This window comes from Myxocyprinus asiaticus, chromosome 1 (genome assembly GCF_019703515.2).
Source record: "Myxocyprinus asiaticus isolate MX2 ecotype Aquarium Trade chromosome 1, UBuf_Myxa_2, whole genome shotgun sequence".
NCBI classification, from domain to species: Eukaryota; Metazoa; Chordata; class Actinopteri; order Cypriniformes; family Catostomidae; genus Myxocyprinus; species Myxocyprinus asiaticus.
Genome location: NC_059344.1, coordinates 1969426 through 1991613, shown reverse-complemented (window position 1 = coordinate 1991613; position 22188 = coordinate 1969426). Strand labels below are relative to the sequence as shown.

Below are 22188 nucleotides of genomic sequence, written 5' to 3'. Positions count from 1 at the left end.
TGATTTCTGACTTCACCTCTGATACGCTGAAGACCTTGTAATTCTGCTCTTTTTTCACCTTTAGTGAGGTGGTCCAAGTCAGCTTTGCTGAGTTTCGATCTGTGAACAAAAAGTCTCCCAAAGTTTCTGTAATTTGTTCTGGAGTTCTTCTAGTAGTACTTCAGACACTGTGGACTTCTGACTCAAGATGATGTTGGCAAGGATGTAGTTTTTGGCCAAATCATCATAATCATCATCATCATCATGAATTTTTCTCCATTGTTTAGTGATTTGCTCCAACTCAGAATCACTTTTGTTCTCTGGAGTGGAAAGCAGACCTGCAAAAGTGCTGGCCATCTTCTCCTGAAGGATCTGCCAGGCTGTCTGTCTCTCTTCTTTTATGAATTTGACATAGCATTCTTTAATGTCTGGCCAAATGTATGATGGGTCTTTTTTATGTATCCCTAGATTGGAATATGTCAGGAATATGTCAGGTACATTTCAAAAAAACTGAACTTGTCCTCAACTCTTTGCCTTAGAGTCGTGAGGAGAGATTGGTACTTCCCACAATTTTGAGAGTAGATAAAACTGTCGGATTTTGTTACCCGTGTGAGGATATCAGCCCATTTCTTGTTGACATTTGTAAGCTTGCTGAAAATAGCATTTGATGCCTGTATGTAGCCAAAGAGCCCTCTGTTATTGAAAATGGTGGGGATGTTTTTCACCCCATCCTCTTGCAGTCCTGGTTCTTGCTCCTGTTTAGCAATATCTGCCTCATCTTCGAAAGCCTCCAGTGCTAGTTTACCAATCTGTAAGATTTCTCTTGCAGTAGATGTTGCATCTACAAGTTTCTTCAGTTGGTTTTTGTAGACTTGTCCAAGTGTGTCCCGGATAAACGAATTCTTCGGATCTCTTTTAATCGCCTCTTTGGCCCAATATGTTGCGTTTGCATAATCAGTCAGCCTGATGTAGTAAAAACGAGCCAGAGCCTGAGGAAAAACTGGAAACTGTGCAAACTTCTCTGTTGCATCTTTGAACAGTCGCACACACATTGAGTGGCCTTCATTGTCCTCCACATCTTGAATCAGTTTGGAGAAGGCATTTAGTTTGATCTCTCCATTTTCTTTGTTCACGCTAAGTTCTCGCTTTGTAAGCAGCTTCTTGATGATTTTCTCCAAGGGTTGTAGGATTTCGCTCTGCCATGCAATGAATTTTCTAGTTGTATCATATCGTGTAAGGCCAGCTTCGGTTATTAACCTCAGACATTCATCAGCGATCATCGGGTGTACAATTTGTATACGTCTGTCCCTATCTGTGGCTTCTCCTGCATGAGCTGAAAACATGACCAAAAGATCACTGAAGGGTTCCATTTGTTCTTCCAAAGTTGGACGACCAAAAATATAATCTTTCTTATTAAATTTCAAGCACATGTCCTCAATGAGATATGAGCCTGGGACATACGAGTTAATCAGAGCCAGAAAAGACAGAAGTTGTGCTTTGCGAGTTCTCCTCTTTCTCTTTATTGGTTGGAGAAATTTGCAGGCCTCTGTAACATAATCCTGGCTGAAATTGCTCTTCATTATGTTAAAGCCATGAAATTTTGTGTGGCTGACTCCATGCCTCTGAACAACCTGAGAGTTTTTCATTTTAAAATTATGCTGCTCTTCTTCGGAAAGGCACCTATACAATATCACATTCTCTTGCTTTTGTCTCTGGAAAACCCCAGTGTGTTGATTATTAAAATTGCTCTTTTGGTGACAGCAATTTAAAATTATAATCACTGGAATGTCTGTGCTAATGCATCTTTGTTTTATCTCAGAAATCAGGTTGTGTTCCAAGACAGATTTAAATGGCTTGTCCTCATTTGTGTCCATCTCCTTGTAATCCAAAAGTAGCAAGACTGTATTCTGGTTTTGCACCTCACCTGCATTGAAAAGGTTTAGTATTTGCTGTGCGATTGCTTTTGGATCTGTTGTTGAATTGTTCAAGCGTGCATATCTGAGCTTTTTCCTTAAGTCCCACAAAACCTGCATTGCAAGTGTAGTTCCTCCACTGCCTGGCTCGTGAAACAGATCAATGGTGGAAATGCTCCAATCTTTCTTTCTTTTTTGCTCTATTAGACCTTGTATCTCTGTGTATTTGTCCCTCTTAACAAAAGGTGTGTTCTCCCTTTCTGCCAAGTAGAAGTTCAGCCATTGGGGTGTAGCTCCTCTGTAGAATTCTGCTTCCTTGTCCATGGCAAACTGAATATCAATTCTCTCATTTTCATACATATTTGTCCAAACAACATCAAGACTTGAGAGAACATCTCTTACTTGAGTCTTGAGTGGAATCTGAGCACCAGCTTTTGTTGGAATTGTGTAATATTCCATTTAGCAGGTACTTTGACATAAAACCTTGACAGAATGTATATGGTGTTTCCACACAAATGAAGACTTTTTCTAAATATTTTTTTTTTCAACCAAAAAAAAAAAAAAAAAAAAAATGTTTAGTTTGAAGATAATGTAAAAAAAAAAAAAAAAAACAGTTAATCATTTTAAGACTTTTATGACAAAAAACAAATAAACAAAATATTTTGCACTTTCATTTAACATTCCTTTATTTACACACACAACCTCCTTGTTTCGTACTGGAATATTTATATATACAAAGTAATCAGCATGTTCTAAATAAACAGGCACGTATGTTTCTTGCTATTCTCTTCTGAAGTACAAAAGGTACTCTCTTTTTCCTATTTTTATATTAAAAAAAAAAATAAAAAAATGTTTCTCCAATCCAACACAGTTTCTTCAATAGCTATACTTTTCATTGCCTTAACCACGTGGCACCCAGAAGTGCTTTCATATGGAATTGTATAGATAATGTATAAATGAAAATTATGAATAAAGTGTTTACATGAATCAGAATTCCGATTAATACTGGTCATTAGGGCTGCACGATTATAGCAAAAATCATAATTGTCGATTATTGCCCTTGATATTGTAATCGCGATTATTAATGTCGATTAAAATATTAAATTACCGTGACGTCACAAAGAAAGCAACCATGTGGTTATTCAGAGTAGCAGATTTCAGTGGTGGATATGAGCTGCGCTTCAGTTTCATTTAAACATATTTTAAGCATTATATTGTATTGTATTTTATATTATAATAATGTTTGTTAAGGTAAGGCAAATACAAATTATTTTAAATGGATATCTATGGTATAGAATAAATTAAATTATTGCTAAATTAATGCTTAAATTATTAGTCCACGTACAGTAAATAATATGACATATTTAATATTCAAACTTATTAACAGCCGATTTAAATCGACCAAGTTACTTACTGCGTTCAGTAAGCCCTTTGGTGGCGAGACAGGGTCCCATTGATCCCGTTAGATCTTCAATGGTGATCTTGTTCATGTTAGATCATTTTTGGCCTCAGTGGTTGCACTTTGGTCATTTGCGATCGGAGTTTGTGTGATTCGTGAAAATGTTAAATCTACTAATACCAGCTGTGTGGCAAATGGGTCTTATTAGAGCAGATTAGAGTGATAACAATGATGGTGATTCCTGAAATATGCTATTCATGCCATATTCTTTATGTTGGCTACACCTCCCAAACAAACTTAGAACAGTTAAGCTGAATTAATTTATTGCTATTTTGTACAAATCAAATTCACATTGACCTACTTATTACCATGACAAAACAAAACTGTTATTACATTTTTAATCAACTGTACACAGAAATCGAGCAACGCGACAAACTCTCCCATTACAATGACTGCTGTTACTCACTGCAGGTTTTAGACCTGCATCTCAACGACGCTCCACACAAATGTTCTGAACAAAGCTGTCTAATCAGCATAATAAATCAGTTATTTACACCGCGTGTATGCCTTGATTATAACGTGAGTGTTTTAGTTTTGTTGTGTTGCTCATTTGCAGTGTATTTAACATCTACGTTCAAAGCGAGCGGTGCAATATGCAATGAATCCAAAATAATTCCAAAGTGCTTTTCGCTCTTGTTCTACAACTTCTTTTCGAGTGTCAGGTGATGTTTTTTCAGTATTAATTTGAGGTGGAACATAAAGCAAGCATCTGGGCATTCAGACGGTTTTAAACTTGTGCATTGTATCAGTTGTCATTACAGATAGGACGGAGGACTAATCTAAGCGACTCTGATTGGCCATTGCCGTTTCTTTGCTCAACAGACATGTTAGTTAGTGGTGCTTGCGGAGCAAAGCATCACTATTGTAATCTCACGTACTTATTATTATTATTATTATTATTATTATTATTATTATTATTATTATTATTATTAGTGGTGCTTGAGGAGCAAAGCATCACTATTGTAATCTCACGTACTTATTATTATTATTATTATTATTATTATTATTATTATTATTATTAGGTTGGCTTGAGAAAGCCAAACTACTGAAATTATATTTAAACTTATTATTATTATTATTATTATTATTATTATTATTAGGTTGGCTTGAGTAAGCCAAACTACTGAAATTCTATTTAAACTTATTATTATTATTATTATTATTATTATTATTATTATTATTATTATTATTAGGTTGGCTTGAGTAAGCCAAACTACTGAAATTCTATTTAAACTTATTATTATTATTATTATTATCATTATTATTATTATTATTATTATTATTATTATTATTATTATTATTATTATTATTATTAGTTTGGCTTGAGAAAGCCAACCTACTGAAATTCTATTTAAACTTATTATTATTATTATTACTATTATTATTATTATTATTATTATTATTAGTTTGGCTTGAGAAAGCCAACCTACTGAAATTCTATTTAAACTTATTATTATTATTATTATTATTATTATTATTATTATTAGGTTGGCTTGAGAAAGCCAACCTACTGAAATTCTATTTGAACTTATTATTATTATTATTATTATTAGGTTGGCTTGAGAAAGCCAAACTACTGAAATTCTATTTAAACTTATTATTATTATTATTATTATTATTATTATTATTATTATTAGGTTGGCTTGAGTAAGCCAAACTACTGAAATTCTATTTAAACTTATTATTATTATTATTATTATTATTATCATTATTATTATTATTATTATTATTATTATTATTAGTTTGGCTTGAGAAAGCCAAACTACTGAAATTATATTTAAACTTATTATTATTATTATTATTATTATTATTATTATTATTATTATTAGGTTGGCTTGAGAAAGCCAAACTACTGAAATTCTATTTAAACTTATTATTATTATTATTATTATTATTATTATTATTATTGTTGTTGTTATTAGGTTGGCTTGAGAAAGCCAACCTACTGAAATTCTATTTAAACTTATTATTATTATTATTATTATTATTATTATTATTATTATTGTTGTTGTTATTAGGTTGGCTTGAGAAAGCCAACCTACTGAAATTCTATTTAAACTTATTATTATTATTATTATTATTATTATTGTTATTATTATTATTATTATAGTTGTTATTAGGTTGGCTTGAGAAAGCCAAACTACTGAAATTCTATTTAAACTTATTATTATTATTATTATTATTATTATTATTATTATTATTAGGTTGGCTTGAGAAAGCCAAACTACTGAAATTCTATTTAAACTTATTATTATTATTATTATTATTATTATTATTAGGTTGGCTTGAGAAAGCCAAACTACTGAAATTCTATTTAAACTTATTATTATTATTATTATTATTAGGTTGGCTTGAGAAAGCCAACCTACTGAAATTCTATTTAAACTTATTATTATTATTATTATTATTATTATTATTATTATTATTAGGTTGGCTTGAGAAAGCCAAACTACTGAAATTCTATTTAAACTTATTATTATTATTATTATTATTATTATTATTATTATTATTATTAGGTTGGCTTGAGAAAGCCAACCTACTGAAATTCTATTTAAACTTATTATTATTATTATTATTATTATTATTATTATAGTTGTTATTAGGTTGGCTTGAGAAAGCAACATCATAGAGACTTCGGGTTGCTTTCATTGGACTCAGGGTAGCAAGGAGCCTTTTGAGTATCACCTTGGTAACTGCCTAGCAACCAAATGATCGATCGATCTATCTATCTATCTATCTATCTATCTATCTATCTATCTATCTATCTATCTATCTATCTATCTATCTATCTGATAGACTGAATGGTCTTATAATCTTTAAACTTTGAACTTTTAAAACTACTTCAAACTTTCAGGCTAGGCTTTCTCAAGACAACCTAAAGTTTGTCCACAAACTTTTCAATCTAGTTATATTTTATTCTTCTGAGACTAAAATTTCTAAATCTTACTCCTCCTAGAGCTTTTAAGGTACATGCACCAAACTCGGCACAGACCTTCAGACTAATCTCGAATAGTGTGCTATATCTTTTCTAACTTTTCTTACAATTTTCCCACAGCGGACGATCAAACATCGGAAAAATACCATTCACTTACATTAATGGAATGTTCAGATGAGCCACGACTATCAAAGACTATTCCAACTGTCAAAATTTAAATCTGAGCCACCAACAGAAGGCTTTAACATGCTTTAGGCTGCTCTTCTATCAAATCTCTATTTCTATCTGTCTCTTAATATGCTGAGGGCCACTCTGTTGAATCTTTATTTCTATCAAATTCAATCAAACTTTATTTAAATGACTGTTTTTACAGTATTGCCATATTAATACAATATTTCTATCTGTCTATATCTGTTTCTTTCTATTTATCAATTTTCATCCCTCTCTCTGTCATATCTATCTATCTGTCTATCTGTCTGTCTGTCATTTAGTGCACCCTAGCAACCAAAACCCATTGACTGCCATTCAAAATGGCTTAGATGGATATCTCCTGATCAGAATGTCCTACAGACATGAGAGTTGGCTTGTTTGAATTGAGTGAGCAATCAGTCTTCAAATATCATCATGGAAACTACTTAGATACGCCCTAGCAACTATTTAGAGCACCCTAGCAACCAAACACCATTGACTTCCATTCAAAATCACTAAAAAGGGTAACTCATGATCAGAATGTCATAGAGACTTCTGTGTTGACTTATTTCACTTAGGAGAGCAAGGAGCCTCATTAAGTATCACTCTGGTAACTGCCTAGCAACCAGATGGGGTTACCCTTGCAACCAAGTAACAAACACATATCTCTGCACCAGAATATCGTAGACATTTCCGGGTTGACTTATTTCACTTAGGAGAGCAAGGAGCCTCATTAAGTTTCACTCTGGTAACTGCCTAGCATCCACATGGGGTTACCCTAGCAACCAATTAACAAATCATATATCTCTGCAACATAACATCGTAGAGACTTCCGGGTTGGCTTATTTCACTCAGGATGCCAATGAGCCATGTTAAGTATCACCTTGGTAACTGCCTAGCAACCAGAAGGCGTTACCCTAGCAACCAAGTAACAAATCACATATCTCTGTACCAGAAAATCATAGAGACTTCCGGGTTCACTTAGTTCACTCAGGATAGCAAGGAGCCTCATTAAGTATCACTCTGGTAACTGCCTAGCAACCAGATGGGGTTACCCTAGCAACCAAATAACAAAAAAATATATCTCTGCACCAGAATATCGTAGACACTTAAATGTTGACTTATTTCACTTAGGAGAGCAAGGAGCCTCATTAAGTATCACTCTGGTAACTGCCTAGCAACCATATGGGGTTACCCTAGCAACCAAGTAACAAATAACATATCTCTGCACCAGGACATCATAAAGACTTCCGGGTTGACTTATTTCACTCAGGATAGCAAGGAGCCATGTTAAGTATCACCTTGGTAACTGCCTAGCAACCAGTTGGGGTTACCCTAGCAACCAAGTAACAAATCACATATCTCTGCACCAGAAAATCATAGAGACTTCCATGTTGACTTATTTCACTCAGGATAGCAAGGAGCCTCATTAAGTATCACTCTGGTAACTGCCTAACAACCAGATGGGGTTACCCTAGCAACCAAGTACCAAATCACATATCTCTGCACCAGAAAATCATAGAGACTTCTGGATTGACTTATTTCACCCAGGATGGCAAGTAGCCTTGCTAAAAATCACCTTGGAAACTACCTAGCAACCATATGGGGTTACCCTAGCAACCATGTAAAAATGCACATATGTCTACACCAGAATATTGTAGAGACTTCCGGGTTGACTTATTTCACTCAGGATGGGAAGTAGCCTTGATAAGTATCACCCTGGTAACTGCCTAGCAACCAGATGGGGTTACCCTATCAACCAAGTAACAAATCACATATCTCTGCAACAGAACATCATAGAGATTTCCTGGTTGACTTATTTCACTCAGGATAGCAAGAAGCCATGTTAAGTATCACTTTGGTAACTGCCTAGCAACCACATAGGGTTACCCTAGCAACCAAGTAACAAAAATCATATCTCTGCACCAGAAAATCATAGAGACTTCCGGGTTGATTTATTTCACTCAGGATAGCAAGGAGCCTCATTAAGTATCACTCTGGTAACTGCCTAGCAGCCAGATGGGGTTACCCAAGCAACCAAGTAACAAATCACATATCTCTGCACCAGATAATCATAGAGACTTCCGTGTTGACTTATTTCACTCAGGACAGCAAGGAGCCTCATTATGTATCACTCTGGTAACTGCCTAGTATCCACATGGGGTTACCCTAGCAACCAAGTAACAAATCACATATCTCTGCACCAGAACATCATAGAGACTTCCGGGTTGACTTATTTCACTCAGGTTGCCAAGGAGCCATGTTAATTATAACCTTTGTAACTGCCTAGCAGCCAGATGGGGTTACCCTAGCAACCAAGTAACAAATCATATATCTCTGCACCAGAAAATAATAGAGACTTCCGGGTTGACTTATTTCACTCAGGATGGGAAGTAGCCTTGATAAGTATCACCCTAGTAACTGCCTAGCAATCAGATGGGGTTACCCTAGCATCCAAGTAACAAACATATATCTCTGCAACAGAATATCATAGACACTTCTGGGTTGACTTATTATAGCGAAGACTCAGTTGCGATTAGATGCTGGTCTTATCCTGTCAACGCTTAAGGTTAATGTAGCGACTATTTTGGTATTTCATGCCACGGAGGCAGGCTCCTCTATTGACAGACATGATCTGATCATAAAATTCCTCAGAGGAGCAAGGCAACTGTTCCGTCCATGAGACACCCCTATGCGCTAAAATGGAATGTGTTCACTAATTGGTGTCTTTCACATGGCAAAGACCCAGTAAACTGCCCAATACATAAAATTCTCAAATTTTTTCAAGAGCGATTATACTCACACCATCAATGCTCAAAGTTTATGTGGTAACTATATCTGTGTATCACGCACCTGAAGCCGGTGCCATTATATGCAAACATGATTTAGTCATAAAGTTCTTTAGAGGAGCAAGACGATTAAATCCACCTCAGCCAGATACAGTCCCAGCTTGGGACCTAACTTTGGTCCTAAAAGCACTCGCAGGGCCCCCCTTCGAGCCATTGGACGCTGTTGATTTGTGCATGCTCTCTAATAAGACTGCATTCCTGCAGGCTCTGTCTTTAGTAAAATGGGTCGGGGACTTACATGCACTATCAATTGACAATTCATGTCTGGAGTTTGGCCCTGGTCTTTCAAAAGCCACTGTCAAACCCAGAATGTTCTAACCACGCCCTTCAAAGCACAGGGTGTTCATATTCAAGCCTTCTTCCCTCCTCCATTTATTTGGATGAGGAACAATCCTTGCATTCATTTTGCCCTGTGCGGGCGCTACACGCATACATTGAGTGCACCCACCAGTTCAGACTGTCTGATCAGCTCTTTGTGTGCTATGGAGGATGCACAAAAGGAATGTATGTCTCCAAGCAAAGATTTCCTCACTGGATCGTTGATGCGATTGCCCTGGCTTACGAGTCACAGAGTAAGATTTGCCCATTTGGTGTTAAAGCATACTCAACTAGAGGCGTGTCCCCCTCTTGGGCATGGATGAATGGTGTTTTTACAAGACATATGTTTTGCAGCAGGTTGGTCTTCTCAAAACACTTTCGCAAGGTTTTACAAACTAGACGTAAAACATCCCTCTTCACAAGTCCTCTATATTTAGAGCACTAGCTGTTTCGTTTGCCAAATGTATACTTATGCCCCTCCCTTTAAGGACGGGCTCCCCATCATTTTACACAACAACCTGCATTCAGGCCATGCAATTTACATAAACCCGACTGGGTTCGTGAAGGGGTTCATTCATACTATATGACTATAGATCATATATTCATTCTGAGTGCACCTCCTGGCCCAACATAAGGGTCACTTGCAGCATATTCATGTTGGTCGCTGTCCTGTGGGACTGCAGCATCATGTTTCCTCTCTGGAAGGTTATGCCGTGTAGTGCGGCGTGATGGGTTTCTGTACCCCATATGAGTTAGCACGCAATGTCAAGTGTACTGAGTCGTAAGTAAACGTCTTGGTTATGTACGTAACCTCGGTTCCCTGAGATGAAGGGAACGAGACATTGTGAACGCTGGCCACACTACAAGACTCAGAGTTCTCTGAGGTGCGAGCATTACGCTTATCTCTCAGTCAGAAAATTCTAAAGAATGGTGTTTGTCCACCAGCTTTTATAGTGGACAGCTTTGCGCCTAAAAGGGCGGGGCTTAAACACCATAGCCAATATTATAATATTGACGTTACTGTGGAGAGGTCTCAACTAGGTTGAGTGGAATGACAACTCCCCATATGCGTTAGCACGCATGTCTCGTTCCCTTCGTCTCAAGGAAATGAGGTTACGTACGTAACGAGATGTTCCCTGAGATGACTTGATCTTCAGTGATTTGAGAAAAGAATAATGCCCTCTGTACCTCAGTCAGAAAATCTGAAGTAATGATAATTGACCGTCCGCTTATATATGCCTGATGCACACCTAAAGGTGTGGCGCTCAAACATCATTGCCAATCAGAAAAATGCCGTTATTTTACAAGTTTTTCAATTAGGTCATAGAGGAAAGTACTTTCCCCATAGCAATGTCTAGATCCCTTCATCTCAGGGAACCGAGGTTACATGCGTAACCGGAGACTATTTCTTTTTTTTTTTTTTTTTCTGCTTGTAAAGTACTTCTTCTCATTTGTCATAGGTGGAAGGCAGGCCAGCTGAAAGGTGCTTTTGCACCACCTACCGTACCGGAGTAAAACAGCTTGTTGATTAGCGCCACTTTTTGTAAAGGCATGAATGTGATAACCACAGTCATTCACGTCGCTTTCTATGTGCAAGGACCATTTGTTGATGATTCGCCTCTCATCATCGCGTTGACTTTAGTGTGAAAAGGCCTTTACTCAGGTTTCTAGAAACTGACATATTGGCTTAATCATAGAATATAATTTGGTTTAATGCATTTACTCGATGCATAGATAATCAGAATAAAAAACTTAAAAACAAATCACCAGCATATCTGAGAAAACAAAAGGTAGACTTAACATGTATTTTTAAAGATATCTTCAAATATTTTGACATATATAAATTGAAAACGTAACAAATTATTAATCTATTGTAAAATTCCTTTTAGATATCATGTGACAGATTACATTGCTCAATGTTTTGTGTGAATGAATGTGTTCGTTATAAACTGTCACTGTGATGGTTGCTATGATGCATCTTGGCTGTGAGTGACTGTCATAAAGGAAACAACAGGCTGCCACTTAGATTTAGTGGACCAGGGACCAAACATTTATGGATGAAGAAGAAATTTTTCTGATAAGTTTTTTTTTTTTTCTTTCTTTAATGCCCCCACCCCTATTATTGTTTTCAGCATTATGGTAAAATCTGTCTCTCCATGTTTTTTTTCTTCTTCTTATTTTTTTTAAATAACCGCTTATTTTTTAGTCATGCAGGAATTTATGAAATCAAATGGTGTGAAGGTTCTACATTTCAAATGCAAAGTATTATTTTAGTCTATTTATCAGTTAAAGAAGGAACCCTTATATTTGTATTAAACCATCAGCTGTTAAATAACAAATGTGCTTTCATAAGTCAAATTAATATAGTCTTACCTCTCTGTTGAGCATCAAATGTTATAACACAGTCACAGGAAGAGAGAATCATTTATAGCCATAAAGTGAAAAAGAAAAGCCGTGCCCCCTTTTGTGTCATAAACTGGTTACACCAGTTATTTATGTGTTAGTTGAGTGCACAGTTGAGTGAAGTTGAATGATAAATGCCTTATAATTTAAACCTAAGCTTACAGTAAGAGAAACAGCTAAACAAATAAATACAAGTTTAAAAAATGTCTGGTCATTAGCAAGGAAGAATAACTTACCCACATGGAATATATGTGTGTATATATACATATACAGCTCTGGGGAAAAAATTAAAAGACCACTGCAAACTTATCAGTTTCTCTGGATTTACGATTTATAGGTATGTTTTTGAGTAAAATTAAAAAAAAAAAAAAAAATTGTCTCTAGGGTTAGGGTTAGGGTTAATGCTAGTACTGACAACATTTCTCCCAAATTCCAAATAAAAATATTGTCATTTAGCGCATTTATGTGCAGAAAATGAAAACTGGTCAAAATAACAAAAAAGATGCAGTGTTTTCAGATCTTGAATAATGCAAAGAAAACAAGTTCATATTCATTTATAAACACAATACTAATGTTTTAACTTAGGAAGAGTTCAGAAATCAATATCTGGTGGAATAACCCTGATTTTCAATCACAGCTTTCTTGCACCTTGACATGCTCTCTACCAGTCTTTCACATTGCTTTTGGGTGACTTTATGCCACTCCTGGCACAAAATTTCAAGCAGCTTGGCTTTGTTTGATGGCTTGTGACCATACATCTTCCTCTTGATCACATTCCAGAGGTTTTCAGTGGTGTTCAGGTCTGGAGTTTGGGCTGGCCATGACAGGGTCTTGATCCGGTGGTCCTCCATCCACACATTGATTGGGCTGGCAGTGTGACATGGAGCATTGTCCTGCTGGATAAATCAATCCTCAGAGTTGGGGAACATTGTCAGAGCAGAAGGAAGCAAGTTTTCTTCCAGGATAACCTTGTATGTGGCTTGATTCATGTGTCCTTCACAAAGACGAATCTGCTCTCAGATCATCACCAATCCTCCACCTGGTCATCTAATAGTTAGACAGAGACCTGGAGAGGCCTTCAAGCCACAGTGTCTCACACCCACTGTGAAATTTGGTGGAGGATTGGTGATGACTGTTTTCTTTGCATTATTTGAGGTCTGAAAACACTGCATCTTCTGCAAATAAATGCTCTAAATGACAATATTTTTATTTGGGAGAAATGTTGACAGTACATTATAGAATAAAACAAACATTTTCATTTTAATCAAACACATACCTATACATAGTAAATCCAGAGAAACTGATAATTTTGCAGTGGTCTCTTATTTTTTTCCAGAGCTGTTGCAGATATATTATTATTCTATCCAAAAACTACAACTCGATATTAAAATGATAGTTGGAAACAAAATAACACAAAGTCAACTCAAAAGAGCAACAAAAATGTCAATGCATCATAAGCTAATGATAATTTGATCTAAAATGTATATTTCAAATCCATTTGTTTATTATTTTTTTTTTTTTTGGTAGGGCAGTTTTGTTTGAAATACTTGCACCCAGATGTACATTACACACACTGAACCAGGTTTAAAAATGCACAAGCCTATGATGCAGTCCTCTTTTCCTGTAAAAGGAGACTTTATAATGATTGTTGGATCTGCTGCAATGTAAAACTTTGCTAACTTACCACCAAACACTTAAAGAATCTGACAGCAGAAACATTGCAATGTTTTTTCACATTACATTCCTGATGTGACTAGTTTTGAAACAGTGAGGTTTGATTTCATTTCTCTGAAAATGAAAGTTAGGACACTATGGTTTCTGTTATGGCTGTGGTACAGTTACACATAATTCTATATGACAGTGCAATTTACCATATATAAATATATATATATATATATATATATATATATATATATATATATATATATATATATATATATATATATATATATATATATATATATATATATATATATATATATATATATATATATATATATATATATATATATATATATATACATACATCTAAGCCTAACTTAAAATTTTTATGACTCAACTGGATCATTAATGATGATAGTTGGAAGCGAAATACAACAAATGCAACTCAAAAGAGCAAGAAAAATGTCAATGCATCATGAGCCTAATGATAATTTCAACTAAATTTTATATTTGAAGTCCATGTGTTTATTTATTTGGTAAATAGCTATGCCATAAATGGGGCTTCAAAGATTCATCAAAAATGAACAAACTAACAAAATGTTGTCAGAATTTAGCAAGTGCACAGTATCAGTGTCTTTAGCATATCTATGAAACTCTGTTTAATTATACAAATAATTATTTCTAAATTAACATACAGTATTAATGAGTTAATCAATATTTTGCTTTGTGAAATTAATTTAACATGATATTTTTTCCTTTAACTCCCAAACAGGCAAAGATGAAACTTCGGGGGGACACTGCCTTGCACACACCTGTAAATGCATAGATAAATCAATCAGTCTGAGCACAGCATTTCAAAACATTGCAATTGACCCTTTGCTAAGCTCCACCCCCTTGGCTACTGTTGCTCACCCTGACATGCTCTGCAGAACTTCCCATAAGAATGAATGGGAGATTGCCATGAAAGGCAAGATTTTTGACGAAATATTCTCGGAATTGACAATATTCTTACGTGGGCTGTAAAGAAGAGTCACTTCGTAAAACATATTTATCTGAATTATTTTTTTTTATATATATATATATTTTTTTAAGAAATTGTTAAATTACTCATTAACTTGATTGAAAACTGTGGAGACTGTGAATCAGAATCGAAGCAAACGATCATCACAGTCACTTGAAAAGAGAAAAGTGTCATTTGATATCGATTACACACCTGATAACATCTCATTACACACTCACTATGATGCTGTGAACATTTAATTTACTGTCCATCAACTTTACTAAGACCTGAATCAAAATGTAAATATAAGTTTAAAAATTATTAGCTTTAATATACATTGGAGAAAATGTAGGCATCCTTGTTGAAGTTATGCATGTTTATTTGGGAAAGAGCAATGACACAGTTTAATCCAAACTCTTCTTGAGATTTTTTTTTTTTTTTTTTTTTTTAAAGAAATAAAAACACTGCATGTATCCTCTCTATATACCTCTTGTCAAATTCAAGTGACCCAGTAACAACAACAACAACAACAAAATATTTATTTATTTATTTTACATTTTGTGGATAATTTCTGTAAAATTCTGTGTAAAATGACTCAAAACACACATCACTCCCACAGACTCTCATTGGAAACTAGCAAACGCGTGTCAGAGAAATGGCGGATGGCAGCAGTTGCTAAGATAGGACTGGTCAGAAATGCTTTTAAGGCATAGAGTCAGTTCTGCTTCATTATCTATAAATGTGTATAATACATTGTTCACTTTTCTTAAAACTGAAATTCACTTTGGAGAAAATATGATAATGAAATTCGGTGTGTGTGTGTGCAGGGGTGGGTTTATGATTCCCGAGGCCCCAAGCAACTGTTCAACCAGGGGCCCCATTTTGCTGGATGTTGGCTCCAAAAATGATATTGTTTTATATATATATATATATATATATATATATATATATATATATATATATATATATATATGTGTGTCTGTAAAATGTTGATATTGTGCTATTTGCCCATCATAGTACATTCAAAATGTTTAGTGAAATAAAAATATACTTAAGGATAATGAATGTATGTTTTCCAGTTTTTCCACTAAATGAAAGCAAGGAAGAATGGTATTTAATTTATACTATAATAAATATAATTCATACAGTATGTACCAATACAGTAATGAAACAAACTATATTTACCTACATATATTTATTATTATTGTGATTGTTATAATTATTATATTATTTATTGTGTGTGTGAATGAACAGGGTGTGTAAAACTAAAACTTCACTCACTTATATTTGGGACCCAGTTGTTATTATTTTTTATTGTTATTATTAAGAATTATTTTTGTTGTCCAGTTTAGTTTATTATAATAATATTATACTAAATTATTATTATAATTATTTTAATAATTTGTTTTATACAACAGTAACTTATTTCTGTCATACTTATGCTGCGTTCAGTTCAACTCGGAAAGTCAGATTTTCCAAATTCCTACTAGGAATAGTGCAGTGTAATGCTACTTGAAGTTGGAATTCCAACTGGGAAAATCTCAACTCAGATTTCTTCGAGATGCAGGTGATTTCACACAAACATGTCTGCACCCAAGGATATATATACAAAGTAAGTGATAAACATTTACTTTTATTAAGAAATATCGATAAATGAGTCACAGTTCCTACATTAATCAGAATGAGCTTTATTGCCAAGTATGCTTACACATACAAGGAACTTGTCTTGGTGACAGGAGCATCCAGTACACAACAATACAAAAACAGCAGCAAGACTTTTAAAAAATAATTAAAATTGAATAAAAAATAGATAAATATTGAAAATAAAAAAGTATATATATAATACACAATATACAATATATACATATATAAATACATACATAAATATACATATATACACGCACACATACATACACACACACATACATACACACACACACACACATATATATATATATATATATATGAGATATATCTTTGGCTTGATGAAGCTGCCTGAGTTCTGTTGTAAACCATAGTTTGTCATTGTTAAATGTTAAATAAGTCCTAGTAGGAATGCACATATCCTCACAGAAACTGATATATGATGTTACAGTATCTGTGAGCTCGTCCAGATTGGTGTCTGCAGTTTCAAAAACACTCTAATCAGTACAGTCAAAGCAGGCTTGTAGTTCCAGCTCTGCTTCGTTGGTCCATCTCTTTACAGTCCTTATTACAGGCATAGCAGATTTAATTTCTGTCTGTAGGTTGGAAGAAGATGAACCAGACAGTGATCAGAGAGTCCCAAAGCTGCTCTAGGAACAGAGCGATATGCATCCTTTATTGTTGTGTAGCAGTGATCCAGTATATTTCTGTCTCTGGTAGGGCATGTAATGTGCTGTTTTTATTTGGGCTGTTCACGTGTGAGGTTTGCTTTGTTAAAATCCCCAAGAATAATAATAACTGAGTCCAGGTATTGTTGTTATGTGTCTGTGATTTGATCAGTCAGCTGTTGCAGCGCAGCATTCAAACATGCGTTTGGTGCGACATACACACTCACCAGAATAAATGAGGAAAACTCCCGTGGCGAGTAGAAAGGCTTACAGTTCACTCAGCCAGGTTTCTGTGAAGCACAAGGCAGTGGAGGTTGAAATGTCCTTGTTTGTGTGGGTGAGGAGATGTATTTCTTCCGTTTTGTTAGGGAGAGAGTGGAGATTCGCAAGATGAATGCTCGGCAGCGCTGTTCGAAAGCCACGCCGTCGGAGTTTGACCAGCGCACTGGCTCGTCTCCCTCGCCTGTGTCTCATAGCACGTTTAAACAACACAGCTACGCCTCCGACTAAAATGTCAAACAAAACGTCAGAATATTCTAAATCCGGGAAAAGATTGACTGGTATATGCTGTCGAATGTTCAGCAGTTCGTCTCTAGTAAAACTGACTGGAAAAAGATTACTAAACACAGGACAAACAAACAAAAACAACAAAATAATAGGAGCGCTCCACACCGAGGCAGCCATCTGTGGTACCATCATGATGTAATACAACATACACTGAACTTCATAATGTTGTAATTAATAATTTATAAGCTGCTCTAACATTGATGTTAAACATACTGTACACAAAAAGGCTTTTAGAAAACATACTCATATGAAATTGGGCATAAGGACGTGTTTGATTATTATTAGTGTTATGATTATGATTATTGATTATTGTAAATAGAAAAATCACTGACTTTTATGCTGTTAATATAAATTAAACAAGAGAAAAACACTCACTGCTCTTGGCTGGATAAAGTAAGTAGCTTTAAACATTAGCATGCAGTTTGAGCTAAAGTAAGAACCAAAAAACAAAACATCTGTATAGGCTACAGCTAATTAATATCTCAAATCTTACAATTATAGGAATAATAAAAGTAATGAATAAAGAAAAAAATCTGTCATTATATATAATTTATTTACCCTCATGGCGTTTATTCACATGACGTTAATGACATAGTCACCATATTGGATTTTGGGAGTTGATCAATAATTTGATTTGAGTGAATAAAAAATTAATCACACAAAGTGATCGTATGACTTCAGAAGACTTGGAATATAATGCTTGAGTCATACTGATTACTTTTACTATTGATTAAGGATACTCATTGAAAGCAATACGCTTGATGTCTGTGACACATTACACACACTCGAAGGTGCTTTTGGAGTCTATAGAGTGGCACGCAGGGCTCTTGCAGTAAGCGGCAGTATTTGACGCCTTGGGAGTGAGAACCCATTTAATTCTAAAGAGTGTATGTATTATCAGTATGCTAGCTTGGTTTTTACGTTTATGTGTTGGAGGACAAAATAATCAAACAACATCATTTGCGGTGATCCAGCATGGATGTACACAAAATTCTCCTTGGGCACTTGGACGAATTGGAATCTGAGGAGATGAAAACTTTTACATGGCATTTGACTCAAGGTGTAAAAGACTTCAAAATCGCTAAAAGTCGACTGGAGAAGAAATCAAGGTGTGAAGTTTTGGAGTGCTTGATTGAATATTATCATCCAGATGGTGCTGCTCAATTCACTCAGATCATCTTGGAAAAAATGAAAAAGAACAATCTTGCAAAACAACTGCAGGAGAAGCTTCATGTCAATGGTATATTTGATATAATAGGTATTTCCATAATGTCTTTAGGCACATACATACAGCAGCTTTCAACTGATCATATGTAGAGTTTAAAATGTTATATTACATTGGTTTGCAGTTACTGTAGATATAAAATATACTTTATCTTAGATGTGCACTGACAAAAATTACTGCACTTTAGTCAGTCTATATTCTTAACTTTTAATATCCTCAGTGAATAATCATATGAATTAGGAATCACCTTTTAATGCCTTCCTTATTATGTTCATACAGAGCCTTGATGGTCAAAATATGTTGCCATTAAAAAGCATTCCTCCTTTTTTTCATCCACCCAGGTCATCTGTGTACGAGAGGCCTTGCAGTCCAAATGTACTAATGAGATTTATTCAACTCAGAAACGAGAGATGCAAACATGGTAAAACACTGGCTAAAATATTGGTATTCACACTTAGACACTTAATCCATTTTTTTTTTATTGATTTATTTTTCTTTAGTGATCTGGAAGCTATCTGATCATGAAAAGACCAAGACAAGACACATTCGAGATTGCAATCTAATCACACACAATAGATTGAACTTGGCAAAGTTTTAAAAAAAAAAATAATTCTGGTTGTTTAAGCCACATTCACAAACTTAAGCCAGTAACTATGGAAGAATATTAATGACAAATGTCTTTGATACAAAAAAAAAAAAAAAAAAAAAAGAAATGCTTATTTGCAACATGGTTGTTTATTTAAGCTGTGAATATTTTAATATAATGATTTTGCACAAAACTTCATCATTAAAAAAATAAATAATAATAATTAAAAAAAATAAAATAAATAAACATTCACCTTCCTAAGATATTTTTTTTTTTTTTTTTTTCATATTTATTATTAGACAGGTTATAAAGTGTAATTTTCTTTCAAAATCACCTTTAAAATTTCAGAGATTTAAATTTAGTTGGAAATTCAATCTTGCACATTTGCAGGAAAAGCAGTAGAGTGCCAATGCACAATCTTGCTGCTACTAGGCTTCACCGCTACGTGTTGCAATTGGGTTTTGATGAAAATCAAGAGCAACAGGGAAAGATCCTCACCAAATAAACCTTTATCACAGTCTGTGCGCCATCACATTTAACTTCATTTAGTAACATTTTTGAAGTTTCACCTGCATTGTAGTCCATTGTTTTTAAATTAGTGCTATTCAGCGTGCTTTTTTATCATTTGTCATGAATATACTTCCATAAAGAAACATACTTTTCACAAGTATGTGGATGCAGACCTGAGCATGTTGCCAATGCATTGACCATGCATGGTCCATAGTGTGGTGGTAACAAACATCCGTACTCAAGAGAGCGATAGAATTACCTTCAAAAGTTTGTGCCATAAACTTGATGTTATTTATTTTTTTAGGAGCCGCATGAAGTGCCTAAGTGTAAAATGTCCCATAATCAGGCAGCTTTTGTGTGGTTTTGGCCCAATGTTGTTTACAGTGTCTTTTCATCTCCATGCAGGTGCTGAGTTTGTGGAGAAGCACAGAACAGACTTGATCAACAGAGTTTCTCTGGTGGAGCCCATTGCAGATGACCTGAAAGCTCTGATTGGTGATGAGAAATATGCAATCATCTTACAATCAGAAACATCCCATAAGAAAATGAGAAAGCTTCTGTCTTTCCTGACAACACCTACACTGAAAGAGAAACTTTACCAAAGCCTTTTAAAAAATGAGCCCTACCTTGTAGATGATTTGGAAAATTCTGCATAAGAGAATCAATTTACTCTTTTATTGTATCAATACAATTAATTCATTATGGCTTATTATTATTGCTATTATTATGGTCCAACATTAATTATATAAATTTAACGAATAAGAACTCACTTAAAAAAAAAAAAAAAATAAACATTTCATCAAATGCACTTATTGTGAACATTCTGTATGTGTTCTGTGAAATTCTCACTTAGATTCTGAGATTCACATGTTTGTTGTTACCAAGGTTGGGGTAGGGTATTTTTAGTGTAATAACAGATGTTTTTACATGCAGGTACTTTAAATATAGGTAAAATGACATTTAGGTTTTTTGGAAATTACTCAAATCAACTTGTTCAAAACTTTACATATTATTGGTGCTTAATACCGTGTGTTGCCTCCTCGAGCATCAGTGGCTGTGAACTTTTGAACACAACCTCATTGTCGAATTAAATCTTTACCATGTAAATGACCATCTGACCAATGCATTCAGTGTTTTTGTATCTTGTTCTTTTTTCTCTCTCCCCTCTGCTGTAGCTGACTGGAATACATAATCTTCATCTGTAAGAGCACCTGAGACTGGATGGCAGAAATCATGTTCAGTGAACATGTGAAGATTCTTGTGCCTCTAAAGTTTGAATAGACCAGACCAGCTGGCATCTCCAGTCAAGAACAATTCGCCATGAGCTTTTAAAAACCATCATGGGTGTGAAATGGACTATGTATGGTGCTCCATTATTTACACATTCACAAATTACATTTTAACTATTCACACATGAAAGGCCTGTGATAGTAAAAAAAAAAAAAAAAGTAAGCCCAAGTAAAAATATTCATTAAAATAAACATTCATAAACATTAAGGTATGTGGTTAAGACTTACAGTAAATATATTTGTTTTGTTACACACCATTGCCAGTGATGAATAAATGAGTATGGACTTTTTTTTTTTTTTTTTTTTTTTTAACCAAAGAACTTATTTAAATGTTCTTAAATGCATTGAACCAGGGCCATAACCACTACAGACAGTCAGATTAGTGGTTGACCAATATTGGTTCGTCTTGTTGATGCTTAAATTAAAACATTTGATTTTCCCAATACTGAAAACTGTATGTGGTTGCATTCTTGCACACAGATCATCAATAGATCACTGGAGCAGTGTGAAGTCCCATGCTGCTTCAAACGCTCAATCATTATTCCTGTCCCAAAGAAACAAAAATCACAGGACATAATGACTACAGACCTGTTGCCCTGACGTCTGTGGTCATGAAATCATTTGAGAGACTGCTGTTGGCCCACTTAAAGAACATCACTGGACCCTTTCTAGATCCCCTTCAATTTGCTTATCGAGCAAACAGGTCTGTGGATGATACAGTCAACATAGGACTGCATCATATCCTGCAACATCTGGACAGACCAGGGACATATGCAAGGATCTTTTTAGTGGACTTCAGTTCGGCTTTCAACACCATCATCCCAGCTATTCTCCAGAATAAATTACACCAACTCTCTGTTCCCATGTCTATCTGTCAGTGGATTACCAGCTTTCTGACAGACAGGCAGCAGCTTGTAAGACTGGGGAAACTCACTTCTAGCACATGTACAATCAGCACTGGTGCCCCCCAGGGATGTGTGCTCTCCCCACTA

At 34.9% G+C, this 22188-nt stretch overlaps 1 protein-coding gene across 1 annotated transcript; it reads left to right on the top strand.

Annotated features, from left to right (window-relative positions):
* The first annotated feature begins 18561 nt into the window (after window positions 1–18561).
* Window positions 18562–20563, top strand: LOC127441900 (PYD and CARD domain containing). The gene is made up of 2 exons (XM_051699500.1): window positions 18562–18826; window positions 20313–20563. The coding sequence occupies exons 1-2, from the start codon at window positions 18562–18564 to the stop codon at window positions 20561–20563; spliced, it is 516 nt and encodes a 171-aa protein (XP_051555460.1).
* The last annotated feature ends 1625 nt before the right edge of the window (window positions 20564–22188 follow it).

Excerpts from the sequence above, each read along its gene's own strand:
- LOC127441900 (XM_051699500.1), top strand. The coding sequence starts at position 18,562 with ATGGATGTACACAAAATTCTCCTTGGGCACTTGGACGAATTGGAATCT. Across the intron at positions 18,827-20,312 it reads GGAGAAGCTTCATGTCAATG|GTGCTGAGTTTGTGGAGAAG; the intron begins GTATATTTGATA and ends ATCTCCATGCAG.